The following is a 16,477-nucleotide window of genomic DNA, read 5'->3' as shown; positions in this document are numbered from 1 at the left end:
AGTTGCAGTTAATTCAATAGTTCAATAATTGAAGTGGTAGTTACAGGATCGAACCATCGCAGAACTAATGGCCCCCTCCTGTGGCTTATCTGGGTCTCACAGTCACTGTGGTTTCAGGTTTAGTCATGCTTACATTTGACTGGTCAGTGTGAACCCTGGTGCACATGACCATAAGAAACCAATCATCACTCTTCAGGGCAAGTGAGAGGCCAAGGCCTGCCCCACCCCCATCGCCAGACAATGGTCTTGCTGTGTCCACTCCCCTGGACTCTGGGAGCCCATCTTGAAACTCCAGACCGAGCAATGAAGATACCTCCTCCCAAAGGGCCTCCTGTTTCCTTTCTTGAGACCTAATTCTGATTTCTTTTTGCCTTTCCAATCTCCCCAATAGCTTTTGAATATCAGAGTTCCCTGATTATGCCTTCCTCATCCTTCACCCTTACAGGAACATACCATTGACTCTCTGGGATAATGTTTAAAATGGCTTCCACTTCCTAGCTGTAGCCTGCCAGATTCCGTTTCTCTCCCTCACTCTCACTCTCTCCCTCGCTTTCTGACCATCTGCTGGTATCTCATACCCTCTCTCTACTCTCTTCATCCCCACCTCTCTCTTTCCCCTACCCCCTCTTTCCCTCTCACTCCAGCCCCCATCCCTTCTCTGTCACTTACCCTCTCTCTCCTAACTCAATCTCAAACCTCTTCTCCTTCCACTCTTTCACTCTCCATCTCCCATCTTCTTTCCCTCACCCTCTCTCTACCTCTCCCTTTCTCTCCCACACGTTTGCTATTTCTTGCTCTCTCCACATATCTTCCTTTCTCTCTTAATACCCCTCTCTTCTTGCCCTGTTGCCCCCATCTCTCCCCCTCTCTCTTATATCTTTCCTCTCTCTCTCGCTCAAACCTCTCTGTCTCTCGCCATCCCTCTTCTCCCTCACATTCACTCTGGTACCCCACTCTCCTCTCACCCCTTCTCTCTCTCACACACCCAATCCCAACCTGTGTCTCACTTCCCTTCACTCTGCCCATCTCCTATCTCCCTCACACACTCCTTCCTCTTTCCCTTCCTATCTCCCTCTCCCTCCTCCCTTCTATCTCTCTCTCTCTCCTTTCCTATCTCTCTCCTCTTCCATCTCTCACTCTCTCGCATTTACTCTCTGTTTCTCTGTCTCTCACTCTCTCTCCTCCCTTCCCTCCCTCTCATTAGCACTTCCAGGAGCCGGGTGGCCGGTGATGAGAACCAGTTATTCAGAAGCTCCCCCGGGTCCCAGAGTTGTGAAATCAGTGGTTGCTGTGATCAGCGAGAGGCTGCAGGCAGACAGAACCCAGGCTGCTGTCAATTAAACTGAGGGCGAGAGAACACAACATGAAGGTAGGGCTCCTGCCCTCCCCGGGCACACCGCGACCCTCCCATGCCGGGTGGGGTGGGGAGGAGAGGAGAGGGGAGTAAGCCCAAACCCACTGGAACTGCCCCAGCCACTCGAGGGGTGAGGGGTTTGTCTGATGCAGTGCGCAGAGTACTGTCAACACTTAGAGTGACAAGGGGGTGAGGTGTCCGTCCTCTGACCACCCCCCAGCTCTGTGGGGGTCAGACTGGGTGCTGGGGTAGGGCCAAGGACTCGCAGTGCTGCGGGTGGGGATGCCAGGGCTTGGGGAAGAGGAGGGAAGGGCTGTGCCCAGATCCGGGCCAGGACGGGGCAGAGGAGGGGAGGACTGTGCCCAGATCCACGCCAGGACGGGGAAGAGGAGGGAAGGGCTGTGCCCAGATCCGGGCCAGGACGGGGCAGAGGAGGGGAGGACTGTGCCCAGATCCATGCCAGGACGGGACAGAGGAGGGGAGGGCTGTGCCCAGATCCGTGCCAGGACTGGGGAAGAAAAGGGGAGGACTGTGCCCAGATCCACGCCAGGACGGGGGAGAGGAGGGGAGGGCTGTGCCCAGATGTGCGCCAGGACGGGGCAGAAGAGGGGAGGGCTGTGCCCAGATGTGCGCCAGAGCCGGGGAGAGGAGGGGAGGACTGTGCCCAGATCCACACCAGGATGGGGGAGAGGAGGGGAGGGCTGTGCCCAGATCTGTGCCAGGACGGGGGAGAGGAGGGGAGGACTGTGCCCAGATCTGTGCGAGGACGGGAGAGAGGAGTCGAGGACTGTGCCCAGATCCATGCCAGGATGGGAGAGAGGAGGGGAGGGCTGTGCCCAGATGTGCGCCAGGACGGGGGAGAGGAGGGGAGGACTGTGCCCAGATGTGTGCCAGGACGGGGGAGAGGAGGGGAGGGCTGTGCCCAGATGTGCGCCAGGACGGGGGAGAGGAGGGGAGGACTGTGCCCAGATCTGTGCCAGGGCGGGGGAGAGGAGAGGAGGGCTGTGCCCAGATCTGTGCCAGGACGGGGGAGAGGAGAGGAGGGCTGTGCCCAGATCTGTGCCAGGACGGGGGAGAGGAGAGGAGGGCTGTGCCCAGATCTGTGCCAGGACGGGGAAGAGGAGGGGAGGACTGTGCCCAGATGTGTGCCAGGACGGGGGAGAGGAGGGGAGGGCTGTGCCCAGATGTGTGCCAGGACGAGGGAAAGGAGGGGAGGGCTGTGCCCAGATGTGTGCCAGGACGTGGGAGAGGAGGGGAGGGCTGTGCCCAGATGTGTGCCAGGATGGGGGAGAGGAGGGGAGGGCTGTGCCCAGATGTGCGCCAGGACGGGGAAGAGGAGGGGAGGGCTGTGCCCAGATCCATGCCAGGATGGGAGAGAGGAGGGGAGGGCTGTGCCCAGATCTGCAGCAGGACGGGAGAGAGGAGTCGAGGACTGTGTCCAGATCTATGCCAGGATGGGAGAGAGGAGGGGAGGGCTGTGCCCAGATGTGCGCCAGGACGGGAGAGAGGAGTCGAGGACTGTGCCCAGATCCATGCCAGGATGGGAGAGAGGAGCGGAGGACTGTGCCCAGATCCATGCCAGGATGGGGGAGAGGAGGGGAAGACTGTGCCCAGATCCATGCCAGGATGGGGGAGACGAGGGGAAGACTGTGCCCAGATGTGCGCCAGGACGGGGGAGAGGAGGGGAGGGCTGTGCCCAGATGTACGCCAGGACGGGGGAGAGGAGGGGAGGGCTGTGCCCAGATCTGTGCCAAGGTGGGGGAGAGGAGAGGAGGGCTGTGCCCATATCTGTGCCAGGACGGGGGAGAGGAGGGGAGGGCTGTGCCCAGATCTGTGCCAGGATGGGGGAGAGGAGGGGAGGGCTGTGCCCAGATCTGTGCCAGGACGGGGGAGAGGAGGGGAGGACTGTGCCCAGATCCACACCAGGATGGGGCAGAGGAGGGGAGGACTGTGCCCAGATCTGTGCCAGGACAGGGGAGAGGAGGGGAGGACTGTGCCCAGATCCACACCAGGATGGGGCAGAGGAGGGGAGGACTGTGCCCAGATCTGCACCAGGACGGGGGAGAGGAGGGGAGGGCACTGCCCAGATGTGCGCCAGGATGGGGGAGAGGAGAGAAGGACTGTGCCCAGATCTGTGCGAGGACGGGGGAGAGGAGGGGAGGACTGTGCCCAGATCTGTGCCAGAATGGGGGAGAGGAGGGGAGGACTGTGCCCAGATGTGCCAGAATGGGGGAGAGGAGGGGAGGACTGTGCCCAGATGTGCGCCAGGACGGTGGAGAGGAGGGGAGGGCTGTGCCCAGATCTGTGCCAGGATGGGGGAGAGGAGGGGAGGACTGTGCCCAGATCCATGCCAGGATGGTGGAGAGGAGGGGAGGACTGTGCCCAGATCTGTGCCAGGACAGGGCAGAGGAGGGAAGGACTGCGCCCAGATCCATGCCAGGACAGAGCAGAGGAGGGGAGGACTGTGCCCAGATCCGTGCCAGGACAGAGCAGAGGAGGGGAGGGCTGTGCCCAGATCTGTGCCAGGACGGGGGAGAGGAGGGGAGGGCTGTGCCCAGATGTGCGCCAGGACGGGGGAGAGGAGGGGAGGACTGTGCCCAGATCCATGCCAGGATGGTGGAGAGGAGGGGAGGACTGTGCCCAGATCTGTGCCAGGATGGGGGAGAGGAGGGGAGGACTGTGCCCAGATCTGTGCCAGGATGGGGGAGAGGAGGGGAGGACTGTGCCCAGATCTGTGCCAGGATGGGGGAGAGGAGGGGAGGACTGTGCCCAGATCTGTGCCAGGATGGGGGAGAGGAGGGGAGGACTGTGCCCAGATCTGTGCCAGGGTGGGCTGTGCCTAAGAATGTGGACTGCAGGAAAGGCCATTTGGCTTGATGACTGTGCTGGATCCCGGTGGAACAATCCCATTGGGCCTATCCTCCCACCACTCCACCTTACCCCCCCCTCCAATCTTTCCCCACCACTCAGGAGATGATTCCTCTACAGTGTTGATGCAATTCCCCTCAGTTTTCCAGACTCCACAGGCAGAGAATTCCCAATCCGTGCTCCCCGTTACCCTATTTACATTTTGCCCAGAAGACTGAATACGAACACAGGGATGTAACGCTGAGGCTTTATAAGGCAGTCAGACCGTGAGGAGTGTTGTGAGCAGCTTTGGGTTTCTTATCTGAGGAACGTGAATCCGTGGGAGCAGGTGGTGGATGGTTGTACGGGCAGCTGGTACATATCACCAGTCCCGGATATCTGACCACGGCAGATTGCCAGGCAGACAGTCTCTGAAGAGAATTGATTACGGCTGAGGTCACACGTCCTGTGAAGACACTGTGCAGAATAAAGCAATGGCAAACCACTTTTGTGGAGAAGTTTTCCAGGAACAATCATGTTCAAAGGCAGATGGAAGACCATGATTACCCATGCCATGTGACATGGCACATAATGATGATGGTGTCTAGGAAAGGATGGGCTGGCATTGGAGAAGGTCCAGAGGAGGTTCAGGCGAATGATCCCGGAAATGAAAGGGTTAATGAATGAGCGTGTTTTGATGGTTCTAGGTCGGTAATCGCTGGAGTTTAGAAACATGAGGGTGATCACTGATCTCTCGAAGCTGCACAGCCGCACAGTGACGGAAATGTTCTCACACACGTAGCCTTCGTTACCAGGCAGCTGAAATTTTCTTTTATATGAAGTGTTGTGTAAAAATCTCCTGTTCAGAGCAATGGTTTGTCTGTGCATCTGTGAAAACCTTTAGAGGGAACATTCTGGGGTGGGAGGGGAAAACTCATTGAAACATATCAAAGGCCAAGATAGAGTGGATGTGGATGGGACGTTTCCAAGAGTGGACCAGAGAGCAGAGGGCAGAGAAGAGGATTTCTTTAGCCAAAGGGTGGTGAATCTGTGGAACACACTGTCACAGATGGCTGTGGAAAACAAGTTGTTGGGTATACTTTAAATATACCCACTGAGGTTGATAGGACCTTGATTAGACGGGGCATTAAAGCTATGAAGGCAGGAGAATGGGGTCGAGATGGATAATAAATCAGCTATGATGGAATGGCCTAGATGAGCTTTGATAGGGAGAGGTCCCCCCGATCCTCCGTGATCTGGTCCATTCAGGAAGCTCCCTAGGCAGATCTCTGTGTTGCAGAGTGCTGCTGGGGGGTCAGGATGCCCTTGTTCGTGAGTTTCTCCACCATCATCCCAGCCAACATGGGATGCCCTCTCCCACTTACCGTCACCACCATGCCAAGTTCAATCTTGACAGCCGGTGCCGTCCATCAAGAGTTTGTGACACTGTCCCAGCAAGCCGGTGGATTGTGCCCACCACCGCCCCAGCAGGAGCTCTGACTCCCAACCATGTGGGGGATTAATTACACCCTAGTGTTGGAATGACAAAGTGTGCAGAATACATTGCGATCTTGTGGTTCAGGGTTTGCATGGATTTGATGGGCTGAAGGTCCTTTTCTGCAATTTGTTATCTTCCTGTTACAACCACCTCTATAAACCATCGCTAATGCAGAAAGTGTCCGTGAGCATGTCCATCACAACCCTTGTCCACACCTACACCCGCAACCACATTCACACGTGCACTATCATCACACCCCCACCCACACACATACTCATGTAAGAGGTTTTTTCTTTTATGTTACTGCTAAAGCTAATAAAATGGCTTCTTTGTTATGTTAACTGGAGAGAGAGTGCTTTCTCTCGAAGTTTGTTTGGGTTATAATTACTGATAACAGGAATTGTATTCATTTGTTAACCAATTGGGATAGCTGTTATTCTTTCTTGTGGGGCTGTCAACCAGTGTTGCAGGGGCTTTTGGGAAGTCGGTGTGAGGGGGTGAGAGAGAGAGGATGTGATGCTGTAAGCTGGGTGACGGAACTGACCCTGAGTGGGGGTCCGAGGCCCAGGGTCTTCGGCAAGGAGAGGAGACGAAGACAGATTCGTGTGGAGCGTCTGGTCGACCACCGTGGTTGGTCCCAGGCGGCGGGTCGAGGAGGTCTGAGGGGATCGAATGGTGGCCAGAAGACTTTGTTAATTGAGCTCCAACGGTTGTGCACGAAGTGGTTTGGACTTTGATAAGTTTGGCACCTTTTACTTTTCCTTTTATATTGTATCTCTATTAAGTACATAGTTCCAGTAAGATCTATAAAGTGAACTCATTTAATCGCATATGGTGTACTCTGTTATTTGGTGGGGTGGGGACATCACACAGCATCCACACCAGCTGATTACCCAGTTTGGCGGGGCTGAAGGCTGCTCCCCCTAGACGGAAGCGAGCTGAGCGAGGCTGAGGCGAGCCAGGCAGCTACATTGTGGGGGGCTCATCCCAGATTGAATTTTAGTGGAAGCTGTGTGATCGCCCTCTTTAAATTATGCATGCTGCGGGGATGGAAAGCTGGTGTGTCTCTGTGCGATTGGTTATCACTGCATGTGTGTTGGGTAGGGTGGCAGTTGGCACCGCGGAGGTTGTTGTTCGAGTTCAGACTAGTGCTGATGAAATGATGGTGGGACCATGGACTATCCATACTGTTAGGAGAGAGAGGAACGACTGGTCGGGATGTTTCTGCAGTGGTAGGCTCCGCCTGGTTGTTGGAATAATGTCCAGCCCTAAAGGGCCAGAGGCATAGGCGGAGCGGACCTCTCAGTTGTTAGGTGAGTGGCAGTGCTTGGCTGAGGGAAAGCAACAGGGATTGGTTGGAAGTTTGAGTAGGCGGGCTGGTGACGTTGTCAGAACTGTCTGGTCCAATTACCTCGAAGTGACAGCTGCCAGTTATCGGAAAGCGGGGGAAAATGCATTTGGTTCAACTGGAAGTCAAATAACGCAGCGGGGTGGGGGGGGCCTACCATATCTGTGGCAGGAGATTGGTGGGAAGTTTTCAGGGTATCTTCTTTGGCTATGGGGACAGATGAATTGCTTGCGGTGCCAGGGGGATCTGTCAAGGGAATCAGCCCCTCCCTCAGTCGTTCAACTGATCCAAGAGGTGTTGGGAAACTTAGAGGAGGCCCAGTGGGGGAACGGCTTGGGGTCTCTGGGGGAGCACGTTCCCTGCAATGTCCCAAGGAACTCCCGAAAGGAACAGACCCTCTTCCTGAAGGCTTAGAGGGACCACGCACTCGGGTGTCGTTACTGATAGATGGAAGCCATGCTAAAGCCATCCGTGACAACAGGGCGCAGGTCAAGTTGTTGTACAGTTCGTTTTACAACCGGTATTTGAAGCATTTACCCTCGACAACATTGAGGGCACTGGAGATTTGGGGTACCGGTGCTGGTGATTATCCAGACGACGGTTATTGGTCAGTGAAACTGCAGTTCTTGGAGGCCAACGTGGGGGGTGACTGAAGTTTGTGAATTGTTAATGCTGATGTGTCCAGACACTGTTGAGACGGGCAGCGTTTCCATTCGGGAGGAGATCAACACCCCGCTGGCGTGGAGGCGCATGGGGGCCTGCCAGGAGGAGGCGGGTGAGAGCTGTTTGGAGACATTGTCTGTACACCCCGTGAAAGCTGCTTGTGAGGACTTGTGTAGCAGCAGTGGGCCGGTACCGAATTTAAACGAGAGCCAGTGGTGGTACGGCCTGGGGGAAGTATCTGAGGGTGAGACCCTCTTAGTGGACGCTCCGAAATACCATGAGAGAGGGGAGTTGCCTGCTGAAGACATCTTGGTGAGAGAGAGGTCGTGGCGACTGGCCCCTGTAGCCGTGGAAGACGTAGGCAGCGTGTGTGTGGAGTATAGGACTCTGAACAGGCGCACTGTCATTGACCAGAATAAGGTCCTGAGGGCCGAAGAGGCGATGGTCTGTCTGAGTGGTGCAAAGTGGTTTAAGGTGCTGGATCTGAGGAATGGATGTTGCCAGATCCTGATGAGTGAGGCCAACAAGGAGAAGATGGCTGTTATAGGTCCCCTAGGATTCTTCCGGTCCAAAAAGATGCCACAGGGCATATCCGGAGCCCTTGCAACCTTCCCGCGGGGCATGTGGAAGACCATGGGGGATGTGGAGGTGTTTGGGGTTTTGGCGTATGTGGATGATCGTCTACGGTTTGGATTTGCCTTGGGGAACTATGATGCGAGGCGAGTGCCGGAGCCCAGGAGGCAAAGAATTTACGAAGTGGAAAACCTGGAAGTTGACCTGCAAGAAGGCAATAGGAAGGAAAAGCTGGAGATAAGTTCAGTGAACACTAAACTGGAGGCTGACCAACCTTTAATGCCTGCTTTTCAGGTCAGGGTGCAAGAAGCTGGTGGAGTAACTGCGTCCCAAAAAGAGATGAACATGAAGCACGAGTCAGAACTGCTGAGACTGTGGCGAGAGTTGGAGGAGTCAGAGGAGACTCGATTGCAGGAGGCTGAAGAGGCTGCAGGAGCAGTCCAGGCTAAGTGTTTCAGTTTGGAGAAAATCAAACAGCAGCTACCGATCGCAGAAATGAGGACGAATACGGATTCGAAGGTTGCAGTGCTGGATGCGTGGTACATGCTGCCTTTTGCTAACTTCCCCTTGATTGAGGGAGAGACCTTTGGCCCTTCTCCAACTGTCAGGTGTAGTGGGGGGGGGGGCTAGCTGTGGGCAGCCTGGGTTACTGCAGGACCTTGGACACGGGACGGGGGCTCCGAGTTGCAGTGGGGTATGAGTGAGAGATTGAGAGAGGAGCTGGCAAGCAGACCCGAGGTATCCCCAGTTGTGTCCGAGCCTGAAAGGTTCAGGTGAGGGGTTACGGAGGTCTCGGAGGGTTAGGAAACTCCCAGATAGGTTGACCTATGTAGCGCCTGAGAAACAGGGCATGAGGTCTACAGTTTGGGGAGCAGAGTCACTGTTTGTACCTGGATTGGGTTTTGTGTCTGCAGGAAGGGTTGGTGAGTTATTTAGCATTCATGAGGACATTGGTGGGGGAGTCATGAGGTTTGGTGGGAGAGAGTGTAAGGAGTTTCTTCTTTTATGTTACTGCTAAAGCTAATATAATGGCTTCTTTGTTATGTTAACTGGAGGGAGAGTGCTTTCTCCAACAGCTTGTTTGGGTTATAATTACTGATAATGAGAATTGTATTCATTTGTTAACCAATTGGGATAGATGTTATTCTTTTTTGTGGGGCTTTAAACTAGTGTTGCGGGGACTTTTGGGGAGTCGGTGCGAGGGGATGAGAGAGAGAGAAGACATGATGCTGTAAGCTGGGTGACGGAACTGACCCTGAGTGGGGGTCCGAGGCCCAGGGTCTTCGGCAAGGAGAGGAGACGAAGACAGATTCGTGTGGAGCGTCTGGTCGACCACCGTGGTTGGTCCCAGGCGGCGGGTCGAGGAGGTCTGAGGGGATCGAATGGTGGCCAGAAGACGTCGTTAACTGAGCTCCAACGGTTGTGCACGAAGTGGTTTGGACTTTGATAAGTTTGGCGCCTTTTCCTTTTATATTGTATCTCTATTGAGTACATAGTTCCAGTAAGATCTATAAAGTGAACTCATTTAATCGCATATGATGTACTGTCTGTTATTTGGCGTGTTGGGGACATCACACAGCATCCACACCAGCTGATTACCCAGTTTGGTGGGGCCGAAGGCTGCTCCCCCTGGATGGAAGCGAGCTGAGCGAGCCTGAGGCGAGCCAGGGGGTTACACACACATTCACATACTCACACCCACACTTACTCCCGTACTCACACTCACACACACACCCACACTCACTCTCTTTCTTTCTTTTTCAATCTTTTTATTAATTTTCATATACAAAGAAAAACATAATATTAAATAAGTTATAAATACACTAGGTTTGAAATAAAATTAGTAATAAGATAATAATATCTTATTAAAACATCAGCAAAAAAAACATCGTACAATAATCGATCAAACCTATATTGATTATACATGAGAAAAAATAATCACCAAAAGAAAAAAAATACAAAAATGCAAGAAAAAATGTATATTAAAAAAAAATAAACGTAAACTAACATGGGCAATAATAACAGTTTATATGTACATGATAGTGTCAAGAACTCCAGAACTCCATACCAGAACAAGAATAAAAAGAGAAAAGGTCTGAAAGAGGCCAAATTAATTCATATGAAAGTGTCGAATGAACGGTCCCCAAGTTTCTTCAAATTTAATTGATGGATCGAAAATAGTACTTCTAATTTTTTCTAAGCTCAAACAAGAAATAGTTTGAGAGAACCACTGAAACGTGGTAGGAGGATTTACTTCTTTCCAATTTTGTAATATAGACCTTCTAGCCATTAGGGTTGCAAAGGCGATCATTCGTCTAATTAAAGGGGAAAGTCGACTACCATCCTCATTTGGTATACCAAAAATTGCAGTAATAAAATGAGGTTGTAAATCAATATTCCAAACTGAGGAAATGGTAGCAAATATGTCCTTCCAATAGTTATGTAAAGTGGGACATGACCAAAACATGTGGGTCAATGAGGCCACATCTGAATGACATCTGTCACATTGAGGGTTAATATGAGAATAGAATCGAGCAAGCTTATCTTTAGACATATGAGCACTATGTACAATTTTAAATTGTATTAAAGCATGTTTAGCACATATAGAAGAAGAATTAACCATTTGTAGAATTTTTTCCCATTTTTCTGTTGATATATTATATTGAAGTTCTTTTTCCCACTTTTGTTTAATTCTGCCTGACATTTCTGGTTGTATCTTCATAATCCCATTATAAATAAGAGACACTAATCCCTTCTGACAAGGATTCAAGGTAAAAATCATGTCTGAAAAATCTATCGGAGTTAAATTGGGAAAGGATGGTAAAATTTTATATAAAAAATTTCTGATTTGTAAATATCTAAAAAAATAAGATTTAGGTAACTTAAATTTGTTGGAAAGTTGGTCAAAAGACATCAAACTACCTTCAGAAAAAAGATCACGAAAACATATTATACCTTTCCTTTTCCATATGCTAAAGGCTTGATCTGTTAAAGAAGGTTTAAAAAAAGAAGTTAAATAAGATAGGGCTGTCAAGAACAAAGTTTTTCAGAGTAAAAAACTTACGAAATTGAAACCAAATTCGTAATGTGTGTTTGACAATAGGGTTGGATACCTGTTTATTGAATTTGACTAAATCAGTAGGAAGAGAAGAACCAAGAACGGAGAATAAAGAATATCCTTGTGCTTCATTACATTCTAAATTTACCCACTGTGGGCACAATGGTGAATCCAAATCTAGTTTCCAATATATTAAGTTTCAAATATTATTCGCCCAATAGTAAAATCTGAAGTTAGGTAAAGCTAAACCACCATCTTTTTTAGACTTCTGTAACTGTTTTTTACTTAACCTGGGGTTTTTATTTTGCCACACAAATGAGGAAATTTTTGAATCTATGTTATCAAAAAAAGATTTAGGAATAAAAATTGGTAAAGCTTGAAATAAATATAAAAATTTCGGTAAAATCATCATTTTAATAGCATTAATCCGACCAACCAATGATAAGGATAAGGGAGACCATCTAGTAGTAAGTTGTTGAATTTGATGAAGCATAGGTAAAAAATTCAATCTGAATAAATCTTTATATTTCTTGGTAATTTTTATACCTAAATAAATAAAGTTATCAGTAACAACTTTAAATGGTATCCTGTCATTCAATAAAGTTTGCACATTTAAAGGGAATAATTCACTCTTATCCAAATTTAATTTATAACCAGAGAAACTACCAAATTGAACCAACAAGGATAGAATAGCGGGAATAGACCTATCAGGATCAGAAATATATAACAACAAGTCATCAGCATAAAGTGATAACTTGTATAACTTCTCATTACGGGTAATACCAAAAATATTAGGAGATTCACGAATAGCAATGGCTAGAGGTTCTAATGCAATATTAAATAATAAAGGACTTAAGGGACAACCTTGTCTCGTACCACGAGATAATTGAAAAAAAATAGGATCTATGATTATTTGTAAGAACAGAAGCAACAGGTTTATAATATATTAATTTAATCCATGATATAAAATTAGAACTAAAATTAAAATTTTTCAAGGCATTAAATAAGTATATCCATTCAACTCTATCAAAAGCTTTTTCAGCATCTAATGAAATAACGCATTCTGGGGTTCTGGTATATTCACTCTCACAACCACACTTATACTCACACCCACATCCACTCACCATAGAACATTACAGCACAGAAACAGGCCATTTGGCCCTTCTTGGCTGTGCCAAACCATTTTTCTGCCTAGTCCCACTGACCTGCACCTGGCCCATATCCCTCCATACACCTCTCATCCATGTACCAGTCCAAGTTGTTCTTAAATGTCAAAAGTGAGCCCGCATTTACCACTTCATCTGGCAGTTCATTCCACACTCCCACCACTCTCTGCGTGAAGAAGCCCCCCCCAATGTTCCCTTTAAACTTTTCCCCCTTCACCCTTAACCCATGACCTGTTTTTTTTCTCCCCTGGCCTCAGTGGAAAAAGCCTGCTTGCATTCACTCTATCTATACCCATCATAATTTTATACACCTCTATCAAATCACCCCTCATTCTCCTATGCTCCAGGGAATAACGTCCTAACCTATTCAACCTTTCTCTGTAACTCAGTTTCTCAAGTCCCGGCAACATCTCTGCACTCTTTCAACCTTATTAATAACCTTCCTGTATTCAGGTGACCAAAACTGCACATAATACTCCAAATACGGTCTCACCAATGTCTTATACAACCTCACCATGACATTCCAACTCTTATACTCAATACTTTGATTTATAAAGGCCAATGTACCAAAAGTTCTCTTTACAACCCTATCTACTTGTGACGCCACTTTTAGGGAATTATGTATCTGTACTCCCAGATCCCTCTGTTCTACTGCACTCGTCAGTGTCCTACCATTTACCTTGTATGTTCTACCTTGGTTTGACCTTCTGAAGTGCAATACCTCACACTAGACCACATTAAACTCCATCTGCCATTTTTCAGCCCATTCCTCCAACTGGTCCAAATCCTTCTGCAAGCTTTGAAAACCTTCCTCACTGTCCACTGCACCTCCAGTCTGTATCATCAGTAAATTTGCTGATCCAATTTGCCACATTATCATCCAGATCATTGATAAAGATGACAAATAACAATGGACCCAGCACTGATCCCTGTGGCACACCACTAGTCACAGGCCTCCACTCAGAGTAGCAATCCTCCACTACCACTCTCTGGCTTCTTCCATTGAGCCAATGTCTAATCCAATTTACTACCTCTCCATGTATACCTAGCGACTGAATCTTAACTAACCTCCCATGCGAGACCTTGCCAAAGGCCTTACTGAAGCCCATGTAGACAACATCCACTGCCTTCCCTTCATCCACTTTCCTGGTAACTTCTTCGAAAAACTCTAATAGATTGATTAAATATGACCTACCACGCACAAAGCCATGCTGACTGTTTCTAATAAATCCCTGTCTATCTAAATACTTGTAGATCCTATCACTTAGTATTCCTTCCAATAATTTACCTACTACCGATGTCAAATTTATCAGCCTATAATTTCCCGGCTTACCTTTTGAGCCTTTTTTAAACAACGGAACTACATGAGCTATCCTCCAATCCTCCAGCACCTGACCCGTGGATATCTACATTTTAAATGTTTCTGCCAGGGCCCCTGCAATTTCAACTCTAGTCTCCTTCAAAGTCCAAGGGAATACTCTGTCAGGTCCTGGGGATTTATCTACTCTGATTTGCCTCAAGACAGCAAGCACCTCCTCCTCTGTGATCTGTATAAGTTCTATAGACTCCATTCCAGTTTCCTTAGTAAATACAGATGCAAACTACCCATTTAATATCTCCCCCGTTTCTTTTGGTTCCATACATAGCCAACCACTCTGATCTTCAAGAGGACCAATTTTATCCCTTAAAATTGCTCCTAACATACCTGTAGAAGCTCTTAGGATTATCCTTCACCCTGACTGCCAAAGCTACCTCATGTCTTCTTTTAGCCCTCCTGATTTCTTTTTTAAGTATTTTCCTAGTCTTTTTATACTCCTCAAGCATCTTATTTCCTCCCTGTTGCCTATACATGTTATACATATCTCTCTTCTTCTTTATCAGAGTTCCAATATCCCTCGAGAACCAAGGTTCCTTATTCTTATTCGTTTTGCCTTTAACCCTGACAGGAACGTACAGACTCTGCACTCTCAAAATTTCTCCTTTGAAGGCCTCCCACTTACCAATCACATTCTTGCCAGAGAACAACCTGTCCCAATCTACGCTTTTTAGATCCTTTCTCATTTCTTCAAATTTGGCCTTTTTCCAGTTTAGAACTTCAATCCAAGGACCAGATCTATCTTTATCCATGATCAAACTGAAACTAATGACATTATGATCACTGGAACCAAAGTGTTCCCCTACACACACTTCTGTTACCTGCTCTAACTCATTTCCTAATAGGAGATATTGCATCCTCCCTAGTCGGTTCATTTATATATTGATTTAGAAAAATTTCCTGAACACATTTCAAAAACTCTAACCCATCTAGACCTTTAACAACATGGGAGTCCCAATCAATGTTTGGAAAATGAAAATCCCCTACCGATGTGTACCATGACATCTGGCTGCTCTCCCTCCCACTTCAGAATGCTGTGCATGCGATCAGAGACATCCCTGACCCTGGCACCCGGGAGGCAACAAGACATCCAGGAGTCTCTATCATGACCACAGAATCTCCTGTCTGTACCCCTGACTATGGAGTCCCCTATCACTACCGCTCTCCTCTTCTTCCTCCCTCCCTTCTGCACTGCAGAACCAGACTTAATGCCAGAGATCCGGCTGCCACAGCTTGTCCCAGGTAAGCCATTCCCCCCCCCCCCCCAACAGTATCCAAATTGGTATACCTGTTCTGGAGGGGAATGGCCACAGGGGAGCCCTGCACTACCTGCCCTTTCCCCTTCCCTTGCCTGATGGTAACCCAATTACCTGTGCCCTGTTCCTTAGGTGTAACTACCTCCTGGAAGCTACTGTCTATAAACTGCTCAGTCTCCCGAATGATCCGGAGGTCATCCAGCTCCTGCTCCAGTTCCCTAACGCAGTTTGTTAGGAGCTGCAGCTGGATGCACTTCTTGCAGGTATCGTTGTCAGGGACACCAGAGATCTCCCTGACTTCTCACATCCTGCAAGAGGAGCATTCCAACCTCCTTCCTGGCATATTCTCTAGTCTGAACAAAAAAAAAGGGGAAAAAAAAGAAAAACAAAAACTTACCCTCGCCTCTGCGTGTTTCTCACCGAAGCCTGATTGAGCCAAAGCCGTGCCACTCCGACTCAGGCCGCTGGACATGGCGGTCTCCCTTTCAAACCTTGGCGCGCTGCATCACGCGCCTGCGCAGTAGAGCCTCTTCTCCCCGCTCAGTTCAAGAGAAACGACCTTCCCTCCGCGATGCTTCAGTCTTCCACTCTCAGCCGCTTGCTTCGATTGAAAAAACACAACCCACACACACCCACACACACGTTGTCTGCCCCCTGGGACAGTCTATCTGTGTCGGTATGAGAGCAGGGAGCTAAAACCCAGGACAGATACCACACTGGAGAACGTCGGCTTCAATGTGGGTCACACAGAAGATAGACCAGAGGACAAGAGACAACTGCCCTGGGATAGGGACGGTGAGGGGAGAGAGGGAGAGGGAAAGAGAGAGTGACGGGGAGAGAGGGTGAGGAGGTCGAGAGGGTGAGTGGGAGAGACAGATTGAAGGGGAGGGAGCGATGGACAGAGGGAGGGGGAGAGAAGAATAGGGGGTAAAGGGGTCGAATTTCACCTTGGGATAAGGGGTTATTTGAGTACACTGATCTTGCTAACGGGTACAGGATCACTGATGTGCATTGGCTGAATGACTCAACAGCATGAGGTACAAGAACTTATTCCATCTCTCTCTCACATAGGCCCTGCTGTCCATCTGCCTGCTGCTGACCCATGCGAAAGGGAAGTAAGTGACCCCTGGTTCGGGGGAGGGCATAGTGAGCTGGGGGTCAGTGACGGTGGGTGTGGCTCATTCGGTGGTTGCGGGGCAGTCAGTAGGTGTGATGGCCGGCTGGTGACACAGTGGTATCAGCGCTGGACTCCAGAGCGAAGGCTCCCGAGTTCGAATCTGAGTCGCATGTCCCTCCCCACCAAGCACGCTCTCCGTCCGAGCCGGGTTGAGCATTGAGC

At 49.5% G+C, this 16,477-nt stretch overlaps 1 protein-coding gene across 1 annotated transcript in view; it reads left to right on the top strand.

The window, feature by feature from the left end:
- The first annotated feature begins 252 nt into the window (after nucleotides 1–252).
- LOC132396584 (complement component C7-like) overlaps nucleotides 253–16,477 on the top strand; it is a 77,609-nt gene continuing 61,384 nt past the window's right edge. The window contains exons 1-2 of the mRNA XM_059974264.1: nucleotides 253–1,369; nucleotides 16,210–16,253. Coding sequence (XP_059830247.1) covers nucleotides 1,364–1,369; nucleotides 16,210–16,253 — 50 coding nt within the window. The 5' untranslated portion in view covers nucleotides 253–1,363. The remainder of the gene's footprint in view (nucleotides 1,370–16,209; nucleotides 16,254–16,477) is intronic.

Source organism: Hypanus sabinus, chromosome 7, assembly GCF_030144855.1.
Source record: "Hypanus sabinus isolate sHypSab1 chromosome 7, sHypSab1.hap1, whole genome shotgun sequence".
Lineage (NCBI taxonomy): Eukaryota > Metazoa > Chordata > Chondrichthyes > Myliobatiformes > Dasyatidae > Hypanus > Hypanus sabinus.
This window is presented reverse-complemented; position numbering and strand designations above follow the sequence as displayed.